The following is a 17,945-nucleotide window of genomic DNA, read 5'->3' on the forward strand; positions in this document are numbered from 1 at the left end:
GTCAGAAGCTATTCTCATGTGTGTTCAATAGGAATTCACGGGAGAGGAAGTGTGCAAAGAGACGGGAGAGACGTGAGAGAAGGGGTGTGTGTGTGTGTCACACTATAAGTAAGGGATCTGATTATCTTGGCTAACAGAGGGAAGTGGTGGTCTTATCTGTCATCATTGGTGAGGAGACAGAGGTTGCGGGGGTCAGAGCCTGTCTGACCTGGAAGCCTCTGTCTGTTCTAACTCTGATGGGCAGAATAAAACGGGGGCGCGTCAAAGCACTCTCACTTCCCCCAGCCTCCAGCACAGCTCTGGCCTTGAGCGCAGCAGAATTGCAAAGGGCCTGGACCCCCCAACCCCCCGCCCCCCCCCTCCTCCTCCCCCTCGGAAACCCCCGTACAGACCCCTCCATCCCGGGGCAGCTGTTTCTCATCAAGTCCCCCCTCTCTCGCTCCCCAAACCACCACTACCACCCCCAGCCATCCGTCCCCTTCTCCTCCAACCGTGCAGTCTGGCCCAGCTCTCCTGCATTTAACCTCCCTAGCAGGAGCGGAGCAGAGGCCAACAAGGCACCGGGATAATGAAACAGGAGTGTACTGTGGCTGCGTAAGTGTATGTGTGTCTGTTTGTGTGAGACTGTGAGAGCGAGCGAGAGGGAAAAAAGTGTGTGCGTGCGCGAGTGTGTGCCTGTGTGCACAGCACAGAGAAGGTGTATAAGTTAAGACATTAATGGCTTCTATAGCACCCTGGTGAAAGTACCAGGTCCCTTAAGAACAGACCCCATTAGTCACAGAGGCTAAGCGGATTGGGATGATTACCATCAGGTTTTACTGGGGAAACGTGTCCCCTTCTCTCTATCTTTGTTGATTTTTCACCCCCCCCCCCCCCCCCCCCCCCCCCTCTATTCTTCCTCCCTGTCTTCGCTGGGTTCCTACTCACTTCCAGTTAGTATAAAGATACAATTACCCCTGGAGGCAACGGTGGTACAATTGATTAGTGCGCTGAATTAAAAGAGAAAGTCACGAATAGATGGGTCCGGCTCCTCCGCTCCGCTATTCCCTGTGTGGCTCACCCTGATTGTACAAGGGTTGACGCTTGAGAGAATGAAACCGTTAAAGAGAGCAGAACGCATAACGCCACAATTAGGTACCACTGATTCCGTATGTACAGTAATTGCTAGGTGAAAGGATGTTAGCTACTTCTCTCCGACAGTAAAATGCGAATGGGCTGATGCATTGAGCGCAAGAGAGTGGATCATGTATTTAAGAGCGAAACAGCTCATTTCAAACCATAGCTTCTCCTTCTGTGTTACTGCACTTGAAAAAAATAAAGAATATATAGCACTACACGAGCAAATAGGTTTGAAATGACCCACAGTTACAATAGCAAATGACTTGGAACTGAAATGGGCATGCAGTGACACACAGTGCTATTTAGAAGGCACACAATGTTCCGGTGTCATATTGGAGAGCAACATGTGCATATCAAAGGTGTAGTTATCAAAGCATACGGCTTCAAGCGTGACTTGAGAGCACGGCTTGAGAGGAGTGCCTTTTTTAGACCTTTTTATTTTTTTTTCATGTTGACTCTTCTTGCACCGCCACCCTAATTGTGGAGATTTAACTCGCTCAATTTAAGAAATTATCACAAATGACCAAGAGTCAACACAGAGGAGACTGCAGCCAATTCGAACAGCAGAGGGACACGTCCTCACTCGGGTTAGTACCCTGGAACGGCTCCAAAACTCACAATCCATTCTCAAAAAGAGAGCTCCCTGTAATGTATGTCAAATACTCCTGTTGGCATTGACTATTGAATGTTTAAAGCACTAATGAGACAAACAGACATACTATATAAAACTTTAGTAGGCTGTAGTTTACTGACTGCTTCTGTACCGTTATTGGCACACCTTTAAAGGAAAGACATGCCAGCTATTTTTGCTATATCTCAGTCTATACCTTTTACCTTCTAACACAATGTTGTCCCTTGGAGCTTGCTAGCTTGTCCTCTGTTTAATCCATGTATTGGTTATCCATTGGTCCAACTGTCCGCAAGGTTGTAGAAAATCAAGAGGAGAAACTCCTGGCTGTACCTAAGGTCAATACTTTATTATACTTTACACTTTATTAAGCACTGCACTACAACAGTGCATGCTGGTTTGATGAGATGATTTCTTTAAAAAAACGTATCAATTTTCAGCCTAATTTGCAGCATCTTAACCTTTTTACTGCATTGTTACAGTGCTATATGAAAGAGTAAGTCATAAATAAAAACGTTGACCGCACAATTCATCCAATTTAAGCTCCTAATTGCATCAGAGCTTTTGGTTTTCTATCTTGGCCAAGTTTCCACGAGAGCTCCCCTCCAGGGGCAACGATGCAGGCCCTTGGTAATATGGTTCTGCAAGCAGTCCTAACACACTCAGCCACTATTTATCCTAATCAGTGACATCCACATAACCAGGATTGCTTAAAATGAACCCCTTCCGCGCCCCAGAAAACGCACATTTACCGGGACCCCATTTGTCATGGGTAAATTGAGGGTCAGTAAACTTCGCCTGTATCCTCCAGTGGGGATCCAGGACATGCATCATAACGTTAGGAGAGAATGATTGGCGAAGGCGAGCTGTCACACATTTGTCAGGGGGAAGGGAACATTATTTGCTAATTTCCCAAGCTGGGCACTGACAGGGTGCTTCGTCTTCAGACCTTTGGTGACCAGCATGGCTTCCCAGCTATTAGTACAAGTCAAGTGTTTTTTTTTTTTTTTTTCTCCTCCTCACTGTAAAGCAGCAGTAATAGGAGCCACTCGTTCGACCTCACACGATAGCAGCATACTGGGTGAAGGATTTTTGGATGGAGGAGATGCCCCATACAGTGAGCTGCTCTTGCCAGGCCTTAGTTGAGGCCAGACAGCCTTGAGGGCTGATGGATCACAAACTTTCCTTGTCAAGGTGACGCTATCGACTCCACTGCACCAAAATCTGACAAAATGGGTATGAGGCAGTCATTCATCAACATAAGGACAAAGGGGTCATGTGTGCTTCACTCAATACTGGTGGAGATCAAGAAATGTCAGCCCTGTAAGGGATGGAAAAGGAAGATGCTCATTGTGCAGGAGTAAGGTCTCTTTTTAGTTAAGCTTCAACTACAATGTCTTACTCCATGAAGGTCAAAACAATATCTTAACTCCTATGTCTTTACACCCCAAATGAAACCTCAGTGCAGCAAATCGTATATGTAAATAGTGATTTCCAGCTTTTTCTAAATAAAATTTTTCTCACTTCCTGTTCCACTCTCAGAAAGAGGAACACAACTGCTATGTAGCCTTCGCCTCCTCTCCCCCCCCCCCCCCCCCCCCCCCCCCGAAAAACGAAATAAACAAACGCAGACATCTTTATCGGAGCACATCAGATAGGGCCTTGTGCTGTTCGGCCAGTGAATCGGGCCTATCCTTACGTCTCCTCTACGCCCTGCTGTCACTTTGAAGTCCCAGACTCAGAAGCTGATCAGATGGAGAGCTTCCTTTTCATTTCCTGTCCTGCAGGGTTGGGTTTGGTACTTGGTTGGTTGCTGGTCAGTGATGGGGTGTGGCCTACAGCAAAGATATGCTATAATCAAAGTCATTCACAGAGGTATGTAAACAAATCAGTTTTAGAGGAGGACTCGCAAACGCACACCAAATGCTTCATACAAGCATCGTGTATTTAAAGTATCTAAATCTACTGCACAGCATTTCAGATTTGAGACACTTTGAAATGTATCTGCAGATCCTTTTGTTGTTGTAAAGTCACCCTGCAGTACGAACTGCTGCAAGTAAGGATGAAATAGGCATTTATAAATGTCATCGCCACAGTCAAGAGGGTTGTAACCAGTTGGCACAACAGTTTTAGCATGTGTCAAAGCATGTTATCCACTAGCCCTATCTCCATACCTGCCTGTCTCATTACAACTCTGGTATTTAGCACCAGCTCCGCAGGAGTGGAGCAGACACTCGTTGCCAAGTTAGATGGGCCCGGTTTGAAGGCCTTGTGAGCTTGTGTGGAGCGCGACAAGGTTCCACGGAGGAAGGTCCTTGTGTCCAATTAGAGGGCTGACGTGACACGTGCTCGCACTCCCCCACTGTCAGGCAGCTTGTCAGGTAGGCTTTGAGAAGCACGCTGTGGCATTATTCCACAGCGTGTTATCAGCAAGTGACCTGTGAAATCCAGCTCCAGGAAATTGATTGAAATAAGCACTTGCAGTTGAGCATGTATTTTCCTCCATTACACCTCACTGTGAAACGTATTGTGGGTATCTTTCAAGAGAAAAATGAAAGTATGGCGGTGTGTTTTTTTTGTCTCTTAGTAAGAATGGTATTCATTGATTTAATTTTAATTGGACCCACTTTTTGTCCCACAGTATCGTTAGAGGTCTGTTTTGTAATGGCTCTTAAAATGGATTGTCCTCAGTAAGTCACAGCATCAGTCCTTTGCCACAGGAAAGACAGACAGAGGAGGCAGGGAGGGGGGCTCTTGATAGACGAGGATCTTTCCCCTCCTCCTCTTTTCTCTACCTCCTCTTCTTGCCCCATTTTCAGTATGATCCACACCCAACGGGCTTTAAAAGTACTCCACACACCCCTCCTCCTCCGCTGCCGCCTTTTGATTGAAATTCATCGGCAAGTTTATTGAGAAATGAATGAGGGAGGCAGCACGGTATTGACTTTGAGAGGAAAACACAACTCATCTTGAATGAGGGGGAAAAAGCGGCCGTAATTTAGCCGCCATCGATCTGTGCCCCGTCCATGTATTGATCTTCATTTTACAATATTAATTTGCGCTTGCAATCAGCTGTGAAGGGAACCCATTTGATTTCTGTTGGCCGGTAATGTGTGAAAGTCCGCCGTCGTCCTTAGAGAAGTGGCACACATACTTTAGATGTCATCTAAGAGGATTGAACAGGTGTCTTTGGCCCTTTCTAATAACACAGCCGATATGAAGGGAGTCTGAAATTATGGATGTGCAATCTGTAGCATTGCTCCCTTTTAACCGTGTTAATTACATTTTATCTGTTGCAGGAGCAATATCTGCTGGAGACTGTTACTGTCTAGGTTTTTTTTTTCATCTGTATTGGCTCAAAGTTCATGAAATTTCAATGAACATTGATCTGTCTCCATTGATTTATCCTAACTGCAGATCTTTGAAATTTTAATTTCCTGTTCATCTTGAGACTGCTGGAGATGGAATCACTCAGTGGTAACTGGCTGCAGTGGATGGAGATGATATGGTCAGTGGTGAAACAGATGAGGTTTGCTCTGCGTGGGTTTGCTGTGAAAATTCCAATTTGGCTTGGTTTGGTTTTTTTAAGATGGTCTGTACATCTGCATGCGTATTTCCTATTCTCTCACCCCTTAAATGTATCGACCGTGGAGCAGTAGCATGACCTCTGGTTATCTTACGTTCTCTGAATGCACAGTATTCAATTTTAACTCCTTACAGTAACACTGAGAAGATATTCACGTCTCCGGTAGACACGACTACAGAGCACATCGGCGAGACGAGGTCATTACGTGAGCCGATGCTTTTCTGAACTGCATCCATCTAACAGACCGCAGGTGCCTAGAAGGCTCCAGTTAGACTGTTTGACAAGTCACAAATGCAATAACACTTGAATGAACTTCTGCCTGTGCTGTTTATCTGTCTCCCCCTTTCCAACTCCCACTCCACCTCTAATTTGTGTTAAGGGGAAAGAAAAAAATAACTGCTCAATGGTGTAGGAGGAGTGGAGATAAGCTCGAAGCAGTTAAGTATAATTAGCGAAAGTAATAGCTGGCAAATGGCAACAAGGCTAGGTTTTTATCTCCTGGAAAGATAGAGTTATCGTAATAAGCTGTAATGGCTGGCAGGAATGCTAGTACTCGGTGCAAGCCTCCATTCAGGCTCATAGACTTAACAAGGAACAATTTCCCTTAAATTTACTGCTTTGCTCAAACATTTACCCATGTTTACCCAGATACTGTAAGTCAATACACGTGTTCAATCCACTTCCATATAGACCGGGGGCACACAGTAGTGTATTGCCACGTAAGCACTTCTGGCTGCCAACGTCGGCCATGTTACACTGTTCCTGTAGAGCGGTTACTCATGTCCTATTTCTAGAGAACATGGAGAAGGAGCAGCAGACCACACTCAGATGCCATGTACACGCCATCCACTCTACATTTTAAGTGAAGTGGCTAGCTGGGGCGGCTAAAGGAGCTCTCAGAGAAAATGTGTTTTAGGAGCGTGAAAGGACGGAAAGATTATGGCGACAGATCAAAATAAGATTGGGGAAGTGCACATTCCAGGCAGAGGAATTCTACTGAAGCCCTGCCATGGATGCACGTGCGCATGCGTGATATTGTAAATTGGAAATGATATGGTCACAGCTGCACAGCGAGTCATGCATTCCATTTCTTCATATTCTGAAACATGATCATTTACTCTCTAGAGTGAGAAAATGAACTGAAATATTCATAAAAAAAAAATAATCTTGTGAACCTCCATGTGGAGGGAAAGTCTCTTTGTCAAGAAATCAGTTATAGCATGTTCCTTCAAATAAGTCTTTTAGTTGCCAGCCGTAAATTTAAAAACATATTTGCTGTCACTTTGTTGTCTCATTACTTTTGTTAAATGCTAATCATCTCTGGAGTAAAACCATGGAAACAAATATATGAACAATTATATCTCTGTATATGTACCGCAAGCGGGGTATAAGATGTAAGTGTTGTAATTGAACAAAGTATGCAACCTGTCTAAATCAGAGCAGAAAATGATAGGAAATGAAAATTATATTAGTCCATAATGTTCCCTTGGCCCCACTTCCCATGTGCTCTTCATCTCTCCTGCAAAGTATTCAAATGCAAGCCCTGCCTTACCTCCCTGTGTCTCTTTTTCTCTAATTATCCATGAGGTCAGTAAGCAAAATGGGGAAGAAGCCAGGAGATCAATACAAATTATCCCTGAGCAAACCAGTGCTGACAGTTTGAATTGCAGCATATGTTTACCCAAAATCAGGCAATTTATCTTAATATCAGGCGAGTAATGCAGCAGGGGTGAGGGGTCACACAATCTCTCCACCTCATAATTACCCGCCTCTAAAACAGGAAAGTGGTATTGATTGGCCGCGAGCCGGGAAGCGGGCGTGACTGGAACGTGCGACCCCCCCTCCGCGCCTCCCCACCAACCCCTATCATACCTCCCCCCCCCAGTTCCCCCCACCTTCCTCGGTCCCTCCTCCCCTTGGCTAGACTCCCCACCCAGTGCAGGATTTATGGGATGTGTGCGGAGGGTTTCATGTTTCCTTGCAGCGACTGAGACCCCTTACAGGAGGGGTAAGGGAGGGGGACACGCTCCTTCCACACCCTCACCCCCACCCCCTTTTCACCATATTGTGTTGGAAGAACGAGAAGGGCCAAACTCATTTTGGCATGCATGGAGTCATGCAAGGGCAGAGCAGCTAGATTTGCCTGTTATAAGCTTTAGAAGAGAGTAAAGTTTACGACAGAGTGTGAAGTCGGAACATAATGATGAACCAAGGATTAAAAGAGACGCAGGGTGAAGAGGTGGGAGCAAAAAGGGGGGAAAGGCTGCTGTCAATGTGTGTGGTATAAGAAAAAGTGAGAGGAGACGACCCAATGACTCTTGTAAAAGCTCCGCAGATGAAAGAAAATCTTTGCCTGGAAGAAATAATGTGCAGAGCGATCCGCTGAATACACACATAACACATTTATTGTCCGGATTGAATATAAGTGCTCAGTATATATCATCAGCAGCTCTTACAGGATTATTGACATTGTCTGTGTCTGTCTGCACCAGTGTACATGCTATGACTACAAAACTGTCAACTCATCAACTGACAGCACCGTTTAGCGCTAATGCAAGTCTCCATCAGCTGTCAAAAACATTTGCATGAAATCAATAGCAGATGGCGGTCTGTGTCACCAATTTCATTACGCCGGGGTTGTTACAAAGATCATCTCCATGATAGATGAGATGGCGACATGTCGACATGTGGAGATCATGCCTGACTCTTGGACTGCGGCTGCGGAACACTGAGCCATGTGCTAAACCTATGCGGAGACAAGTTTAAATGTAATCCATGACACATTTAAATTCCTCCATATGCAGGCATTTAATCACTGTATATAAACCTTAAAAACTGCAGGAGAAAAATGCAGTGTAAACTGTTCTATAAGGGGACAGGATACCCTACCCTCCAAATCACATTCGTCATAAACGGCCCACATTTAAAGTGGGGCATCATTATCATTGGAAAGGCACATCAAACAGAACACCTCTCCCAACTTAGGTCTCGTCCTGTACTGTACGTCTCTCCGGCTGTGTTCCCAGCATGCCTGGCGGGTTGTGTAGGCCCCAGCTGAGGCAGAGGACAGGAGAGCGTGATGTATCACCCTGAGAGAGCCCACTGACAGCCTCTGATGATGGATGGCCTGATTATGGAGTGCTTTTTACACATACACAATTTACATCACACTGAGCAGCGGGGTCTGGCAGGGCTGCCGTGCACATACACTCTCTCAGCCGGGCACGTGCACTCACACACACACACACACTCACACACGCACATACATACATGCTTGTGTGTGTACACATGTACGGGACCGCCAGAGTGCATAGATAAGAAAGGGGGTGGAAATAACAAAAGAAAGGGGGCAAATTCCTTGCTACAGCCTTGTCATGTACGATCAATACGGCAGATCAATCCTTTATTAAGGAGAAGATGGCGTTCCCCCACATTGCGAAGCGGACCTTTGTCGTTCCGGGACGCATGATGACATGTCAAATCAGATTTCCAGCAGTGTATGTTGTTGTGGCGTGGGGTTTATTCAGGTGTGCCTAGCCATTAGGGCTGAATACCACTGTATTTGCAAGCTAGATCCTTGCTATCGATTAGCACCTCGCATTGTCCATGCTTGAACACATAATTGCTCCATTTGATCACGGTCGAGCTGGCAATTACTGTATTCAGGTTTTGGCAGAAGTGGTGCATGTGTTTCGATTGTATGTGTGTGTGTGTTAGTACATGACCGCTGCACAGTATGCATGCGTGAGTAGGTACAGTATGTGTCTGTGTGTGTGTGTGTGTGTGTGTGTGTGTGTGTGTGTGTGTGTGTGTATGTGTGTGAGAGCATGCTTGCATGTGTATTTAGATGTTAGGGAACAAAAGAAAGAGTGAGACACATGAATGTTTATTTTCCTGCCGTGACTCCCCGGCTCGTGCTTCAGTGGCCCTGCCTGCCTGTCTGCCTGTGTGTGTGTGTGTGTGTGTGTGTGTGTGTGTGTGTGTGTGTGTGTGTGTGTGTGTGTGTGTGTGTGTGAGAGAGAGTACGGGGGGGCGTTCGCTTGCTTTCACATTCTCTGGTGTTCAGCAGGTTCAGCGAGCTGTGCGGTGTTAATGCTGAAATTACATGCTGAGTAATGAGTGATGGGCCAAATTACAGGCTGAACAATGAATAGAGGCAGGCAGCTCTTATTAGTCTCCATAGAAAGCCATTGATTTATGAAGCGCCTTGCTCGGCGGAGTTACTCTCCTGAAAATGATATCTACATTGAGAAGTGATGTTCTCTATTAAGTCGTTCCTTCCCCCCTCTCCTCCTTTCCTCCCCTCCTTCTCTCCTCTGCCCTCCCTCCCTCGCCTTGTCCTGCCTATGAGTGTGCACATGATTGTTTAGAATCAGGCGGAGCTGTAAGGAAGCCTTCAATTACCCATTAGGACTGTCAGACATAAAACGCCCTGCTCTCACCAAAGTCTGGGTTATGATTCATTTACTTTGTGCCTCTGATTCATCGCCCAATATGCCTCATGCCCCAGATTACTATTTGAGGGGTGGAAGAGATTAATGGCTCCATGGGATCTGCTGCCGTATTTCACGGGCCCAGTGTTGCAGTACAGTTGGTGCAGAAGGGTGAAATGACAGCAACTTACACTAGATCAATGTGTGGACAGCCTTTCACAGATTATTAAAGCTCGGTTAGATTAAAAGACCCCCGCTATGTAGTTTGCTGTAGTCAATATTCTTAAGCAGATAAAAAGAGGGAGGGTCCCTCTGAAGGATTCTCAGAGTGATGTAGGTCATCACGGCTGTTAATGGAATGACACTTGGTGACACAAGTGTCAGAGGAACCCGTGTCAGTCTCCATCACTTTGCCCCCCCCGGACGTTTCATAAAACATCCTCTCACCCCAGAGGTCTCTTTAAAATTAGGCATTCTGAAATGACTTTTGTTCCGTAAACTCCAACAGATTTCTCAATTAGTTTCTTCCTCTCTCTGGCAAAATTAGCCCTGAAATTATTCTAATTTTTCACCCCCCCCCCCCTTTCCCTTTCTTTCTTTCAGCCCTAAATGAGCCAACCATCGACTATGGTTTCCAGAGGCTGCAGAAGGTCATCCCCAGACACCCCGGCGATCCTGAGAGGTTACCAAAGGTCGGTACACAGTCTCTCTGCAGCACAGACAATCACAGAGCAGCAACGCGACAGAGCTGTCTGGGTGATAACGCCTTAATACCCTGAATGTGACAAATAAACAAAACAACATTACCATCAAGGCAGAGCACTGTGACCCCAAACCGTAACAGCTTTGCTTCACATATGTGGCTTACCCACTAACCAGCGTGGTAATAGTATTGGTTTTGTGTGGGGAGAGAGGCGTAAACTCTCTGTGTGGTAAAATAGCTCAATCAGGCGTTTTCCTCTCCAGTAGTCTGTGGAGATGGTAATCTGGTCAGAAACGACGTCTGCACCCTCATTACCCCACTCATGTTTTCCTTTCATTTTCTGCAGCTCGATTTGGTTTAATCTTTTGTTTACAGAACCCTGTGCCGTAAACCCCCTCGTCTTACTGCAGCTAATAGACAAAGACTGCATGTTATTATGCTTTGGCTTTCTTATTGTTTTCTTTTGAACCTGGGTGAAGGAGTTGAAAGCCACATCAGTTTTAGACACACTAGTGTGGCACATAAATAGGATGCCAGAATGAAACCATGAAAACTAAGGTGCACACGTTCTTTTTTTCTTTTCACTCCGCTGCAGAAACTCTTTGATTCTTTTACTTTTTTCATCCCTTTGATTCTCTTACTCTCTTCATTTCCTATTGATAAAATCTAACTGTGTGTTTTCACTAATTGCCACCCTGCCAGTAACCATTTCGGTGACTGACGTTCCAGATGTGTCAAGTGTAATAATATAACTGATTACTACATTCAAAACCCCTTGGCATGTGGTAAAGTGGTGGCCACCTCAGAGTTTTAATAATACTGTAAAACCTTTTAAGACCTTATCTATTAAATCCCAGCATGCAACACAGCAATATCATTAACGTCCAACGGACAATTTAATAAAGAACAGACTGTGTGGTAGCCATAGACGTTTGACCAAGGCAATGTGGAGAAATGGAACATCACAGCTAGTCCCTGGTTCAGTATATGAAGTGTTTCAATTAGAGTTAGTCCCTGTGGAGACAGGAAACAACACCTAGACATGAAATGTTGCTCTAATTTCAACTGTAAACGTAGACCAAAAGGTAAAGTACACTTGCCTTTAATATCCACATGGCTTTCACTATCTCCGCAGGCATCACTGGTCAATCTAGCTACACTGTTTCAATTTCATAAAGTCACAGTGTCTTTTGTGACATCCACATCTTTGGAACAAAGCGAGCAACACTGTTAAACAAAGCTTTTTTTTTTTTATTATAGCAAAACCTGACTTCTTTCCTTGAATACAAAGCGTTGCCAGATAGATTTTGACACTGAACCTAAGATTAGTTTCCTGGGTTTGCATACACTTAATATAGCACGGTCTCCCGGCCTTTGCATGAAACAATCACAGAGTGAGATGAAACCCTGCACTTCCAATAAACAACATAAATATTTGATTTGCTCTCTAATGGACCCAAATATGGGGTTCAGGGGGCATGTAAATGATCCCACCAAGTGATTCGTCATTGTTAAGCTTGCCATCTGAGGGTCAGCTCACGGGGTCAAAAGCACATTCCCAATAAAACAGCCCGCGGCGAGCCGACGCTTGCATGTACATTTGGAATGAGAACAGAAACAGCATATAGAGAACAGCCATTACAGGGTGCAGGTGAGGTAGGGAGACTCTATAAAAAGAAGATAAAGCTGGAGGACGCGCGGTGTGCATTAGCAGAAAGGCAAATCGACACCAGGTCCACTCACCGCCTCTAACCCCCCCCCTCCCATGACTTCACCCTCCAGTTGATAATATTACTGCGCTATATTGATTTCCACCAGCCTTCTCCCTGGGACCAGTAAGACACGTGGTAATTGTAAGGAGACAGAAAGCCAATATGGGAGTGCTCATGGATAGCAAGGGATGCACGCTAATATTGTTGCTACACAGAGAAAAAAAAAAGGGGGGAAGCTGCCTCTGATTGAAGTTTACCTCGTAATTCTAAGACAACATCGTAGATGACAGTCTGACCCTGTGGGAGGAGTGGAGATATAAAAATTCAATGCAAAGTCCAGGGTGAATATGAAAGTAATAAGTGTGAGCAGTCAAGTGATGAGAAAGGAGATTGGTTTGCGGGCATCGCGTTAAGTGAAGAGAGACTTTGGAATTCACCCTCCTTTTTAAGATCTTGTTATAAAACAATTTTCTATTCATAATATAAAAAAGACAATTTATAATACCATTTTGTGCCCTCTGGCAGTAATGGACAAATAGACTGGATATCACATTATATCACACTCAATTTCTCTCTTCTGTAACAAATTAGATTCATTATGAAATTAAAAGTGGAAACTCAATATTGTTTTATTATTAAGCTGATTGCTTTGGATTCCTTTCTTTCCTCCCAAAATGAGCATAAGCCCATTCTTTTCCAATTCTTTGCGTAATCCACAAGGAGAAAATATTACAAATGTGTTCATGTCAAGCAATTACCCATGTATTTAAATGAATCTCTCTTCCTGTGCTCTTTGAAGTACCTTCATCTAATGGCCCTATGCTTCTAAATGCATTCATTACCTCAGGCTAGAGCTAACAGAGTAATTGCCTTACAGTTTTATAATGGCATTAGCACTCCAAGCTACATAACCTAGGCCCTCTTTTATTAACTGTGATAATATAAATACAACATCCATGTTAATCTAGTGCTTGGAGAATCACGTTGGGCCCGTTTTAGACCACTTCTCCTTATTGTTAGATATTCTTTATAACACATCATTTGTTATGGCTTCCTCTCACTTTTTCTCGGCATTAACACAAAAAAAACAAAAAAAAAAACAGCCTCTAAATCTGAGGTGATTTGTCATTCGAGCAGCCCCATTTAAGCAGTTGTTGAGCACGGGACCTTTATGCAAAGCAAGGCAAACAATAGCAGAAATCTGTCACGCATTTGTCACAGAACAACAGAAATCATTTGAGGCCTTTAATTGTTTCAATTTAACATGGTGTGTTCTGATATGTCTCCATGACAAGAAAGCCAATTACACTTATGCTGGAGTAGTATTGAGATTTACATGGAAATGCCCTCAGAACACTATTCCGTGTTAATCGCATTCACAGCGTGAGCTGATATGCATGAAAGCGTCTCGTCAGAAGAAAACAAACTTCTTCCTTGATTGGGTGCAGCACTTCTCATCATCCTCGGATATGACTAGGCTGCACTTAAGCATAGCCTTGCGAGTCAGCTTGGTTAGTTAAGACACCACGCGGTAAACGACAGATTAAGGATGAGAGGCAATATCGTTTTCTCTCCTCCCTTTTCCAAGCTGTCCTTATGTCACTGCTGCAAAGTACCATATGGACAAGGAGGGAGAGGACGTTTTACAGAGAATGAAACATGGCTTGCGAACGCGACAGTCTTAATTGCTTTAATTGTTGTTTAAAATTGAGAGCCATGTAGGAGATCTTGAAATATGATAGAATAGATTATTGGTAATTATTAACTGCATACAAAAAGAAAGAAAACCACTTTATCTCACTCAGCAAGAGAGAGAGAAATCTGTTCTGCCTGATGAGAACACATCAAGACAGCTGGTCCTCTCATTTAGTCTACCTGCCTCACGACAACCATAATTCTTTATTTGTATGCAAACTAGATGCATGCAACGTTGAGCATACACACCAATTTCAGAGGTAAATGCCCATTCTAAGAGCCACCCATCCGGTAACTTGGGGTGGATTAAGCGATATGTTTCTATAAGAGAGCATGGCATACGCTGGAAGTGGCTTCTACAGTGATTCATCTTGATAAATCAAGGACTGTGGTAGATATGCTCCTCAGGATGAAAGGGCCCATACACACACTCCGTAAACACTACATACGCTGTGCCTCGGAAATGCAGGCCAAGTCTTGGAGGCCGCTGTTTGAAGGCGCGAAGGCTGTGTTTACATTCATTTACGGCAGCTGCCGTCTTAATCCCACGCTGCTATTGCCAAGTGATGGAACACTTCAGACAAATTACCGAGGCCCGCAAAAGAAAACACGGCGAGTGTGGGAAGAAAACAAGCGCCATCTGAGATGTTTCTGGTGACAGATTTGCATTGCTTTTAACCAGGGTTCTAACAGCACAGTCGACAAATCTCTGCTTTACAGCAGGTGACAACAAGCGAGCATTTTTAAAACACACGCAACAGTCGTGTCTGCAATTTGCCTTTGTCAGATTAAATGCACTCCAAAAGGAGAAGAGGGCTTTCATAGAGCATATTGCCCTCTGTATTATAGAAAACAAAGGGAGCAGTCTGGTTGCTTGAGAGGGATTTAATTGTAAGTGCTGAATTCAGAGAGCAGATAAAGACACACCAACGGGCCAAACCCCACCTAGCTGGAAGCCCGAAACAGTGGGGGGAACGGGATCCGGGGCCAACTCATTTTCAGTGTTAAGAGCCAAAGCAACACAGCTAATCCGCATTGTCAAGCGGGGGCAAGCATGCAGACATGGATAAGACCACATCCTGAGCATCCGTGTCCCCAAGGCACAAGCACCCAGCTCTTGCTGGATGGGAAGTCATTTGTGAAGTCCTTTGCAACAGCCAGTCAAAGAGGTTAATTGAAAAATTCCTTAATGTCATTACAACAGAACTAGATTAACCCAGAGCTAATTCACTTTATTGTTCTGAAGAGAGGGGACTCGGCGCTGAACTCCAGAGCAAACGTGAAGCCCAGAATCAGGGTTGAGGTGTTGTTTTTAAAGGACTATGCCAGTTTAATTAAGATAGGGAACATTATTCACTGCTCTGCATGGTTGGAAGTAGCAAAGTGGTAGCGCCGTATAAAAACAGCACCGGAGCCTCTTAAATCAGGGTGGCTTGTATTTAGGCCGTTGAATATGTAAACATTTGGAAAGCTCTCCACGACCCTGCTGCGTAAAGTTGTTTCTGATATTGTTTGTGACTGTACGGAACACTGGGGTCTCAACCGTAATCTGTTCGGGTCTTAACATTTACTCTTTCCTGTTTTCCTCATCAGGAGGTGCTACTGAAGAGGGCGGCTGATCTCGTTGAAGCCCTGTATGGAATGCCCCACAACAATCAGGTATGTATCCACACAGCTCTGCTAAAAAACGTACTGATAGTATAACCAAAGGGCATTTTCATCACTATATCTGGAACAATGTAGGCTTCATGCGTTGTGAGTTAACCATATCGCCACGAACACATGCATCAAAGCAACAGCGCAGCTATAAAAAACAACAACAACAAGATAAATAACAAAACCTCTGCCTTCTCTTCGCTTTTCAGGAGATCATTCTGAAGAGGGCAGCTGACATCGCCGAAGCCCTGTACAGCGTTCCCCGCAACCACAACCAGATCCCCTCTCTCGCTAACACAGCCTCCCACGGCATGATGGGAGTCAACTCCTTCAGCAGCCAGCTAGCAGTCAATGTGTCTGAGTCACAAGGGAATGACCAAGGTATGTGTTTAGGGTACGGCGCCATAACTCAGTGGTTCTCAAAAAGTGGGGTCCAGGGACCTGCTGGGGTCCTTGAGGGGATTCCAGGGGGTTTGCAGCCAAACAAGAAATAGTTACATTTCACTCTTTTTTTTTTTCTCTCATTAAAATGAGAAAAGGGATAGAAATTATGTTTTTGAACACCGGGTTCACTGCCCCATGCTCACCCATAATATAGGCAGTTAAAGAGTCCAATTAAGTGCCAGATTCTTTTCTTATTAAAATTGCATCTGCACAACGTGGCGATATAAAAATGTCTGACTGCAGCAGTACATCCCCGTTATCATCTACTGTAATCAGTGAACATTTCCCTGGTAAACTCTGCATACCGAAGGAAAGAAATGAATGAACTTAAATTTCTATCTGCCACCCGTGTTTTTTCAGTGGGCTACAGCCGGAACACCAGCAGTGTCTCCCCCCGGGGCTACATCTCCAGCAGCACCCCGCAGCAGTCGGGCTACAACTCCGTCAGCAACAGCATGAATGGCTACGGCAACGCCGGCATGAACCTGGGAGTGCCAAGCTCCCCTGGGTTCCTCAACGGATCCTCTGCCAACTCCCCATATGGAAGTGAGTAGCTTGCCACTATCGCACGCTGTAGTAGCACTAAGCTGCTGCTGATTTAATTCCAGCTCCCACATTCGTTTTCACGTCTATGAATCATTTCTGACAGGGTTATAACATTATTGATGGTGATAATATATTACTATTCATTCACGGGGGCTTGTTTAGTTTTAGCACTTCGGAGAACACACATGTAGCTCAGAGTAGAAGGATATTCATTTTTTATCTGTATTTTCACCATATGCCACCTGTATTTGCTCAACCGGACAAGATGTTGATGGTAGTGGCCTGTGAGTACTGATCGTGTATCCCCCCCTGGCAGTAATACTATCCCTGCCTCACCTTAACTGCCCTCTCCCTCTCCAGCACTACTCGCAGCACGTTCTCACTCTCACCCCACCCTCCTTTCCTTTTTCCCTCCCTATCGTCTCTGCAGTTAAACAAAAGAGCGCCTTCGCCCCTGTGGTCCGACCCCAGGCCTCCCCACCCCCCTCCTGCACCAGCGCCAATGGCAACGGACTGCAAGGTGAGCCCCCCTCACCCCCTCATCCCTTCCCCACGGACTACTGGTCAGATACCGCTGCTCAGGCCTCTGTCCGGTTTGGTGAGGGATTAATCATTACAAATATATGCATTTTGACAGGCCAATTTACACCTTTCAGTTCACACTTACACGCACTCACACAAAGCATGCCTACACACACACAAACACACACACACATACACACACACACATGCAAATATAGGACCGCAAGCGTCGTCTCACGTCTGCGCAACGCAAACATACATCCTTGTTGCCCTTTCATACAAATGATCCCCTCTGATGTCGCAGGAAAAGACCTTCCCAGAATTGTTTTAGTAATTATGTTTATTAGGTTTTGTGCATGTGTCATGACCAACATGATTACTTTGAAAACAAGCTTAGCCGTAGTGTGTGCCCCAAGATTAATAACATTGGGCTTAATGAAGTGGGAAATTAAAGTTCATCTTGCTACACGTTCATACTTATTAATACATGTTGTGCAGAAATTAATGAGCAATGCCTTGCCATCATCTGCGCTGGCAAACTTAAAAGCATTTCAACCATGACTCTACAAATATACTCAGAGCAATATAATAATATATCATCCCAGCACTCCACTAGTCGCCTAATTGTTAAAACGTGTGAAAGTACTGAATATATAAACTCGCACGGTGAGGTACAGTTGCTAATGATATCCTAAGCAGATGGCCTTCGTGAAATAACGGAAGCTACCTTTGATCTAGCCTAATCTCTCTTAGATAATGACGCGGAGGCGCGACTTGGGGAATGTGGAAGTGTAGGACTAATGCGCTGCACAGTGTTAGAGAGCGGAGGATAAAGAGACGAGGGGAGGAAAGGAAGCGATAGAAGGAATCTGAGGGGAGTGTGAGGAGTGTCTAGTACTGT

At 44.8% G+C, this 17,945-nt stretch overlaps 1 protein-coding gene across 16 annotated transcripts in view; it reads left to right on the forward strand.

The window, feature by feature from the left end:
- LOC142931811 (transcription factor COE3) overlaps positions 1-17,945 on the forward strand; it is a 65,121-nt gene that overhangs the window by 46,700 nt on the left and 476 nt on the right. For 6 of the 16 annotated variants that reach the window (XM_076075914.1, XM_076075912.1, XM_076075913.1 and 3 more), the window contains 5 exons: positions 10,370-10,458; positions 15,470-15,535; positions 15,742-15,913; positions 16,337-16,522; positions 16,812-17,042. In XM_076075914.1, coding sequence (XP_075932029.1) covers positions 10,370-10,458; positions 15,470-15,535; positions 15,742-15,913; positions 16,337-16,522; positions 16,812-17,042 — 744 coding nt within the window. Of the gene's footprint in view, positions 1-10,369; positions 10,459-15,469; positions 15,536-15,741; positions 15,914-16,336; positions 16,530-16,811; positions 17,121-17,945 lie in introns of all 16 variants that reach the window. The other 10 variants (XM_076075917.1, XM_076075918.1, XM_076075919.1 and 7 more) reach the window with 6 other exon arrangements.

This window comes from Anarhichas minor, unplaced genomic scaffold, assembly GCF_050575085.1.
Source record: "Anarhichas minor isolate MPS153535 unplaced genomic scaffold, ASM5057508v1 ptg000054l, whole genome shotgun sequence".
In the NCBI taxonomy this organism is placed as follows: Eukaryota; Metazoa; Chordata; class Actinopteri; order Perciformes; family Anarhichadidae; genus Anarhichas; species Anarhichas minor.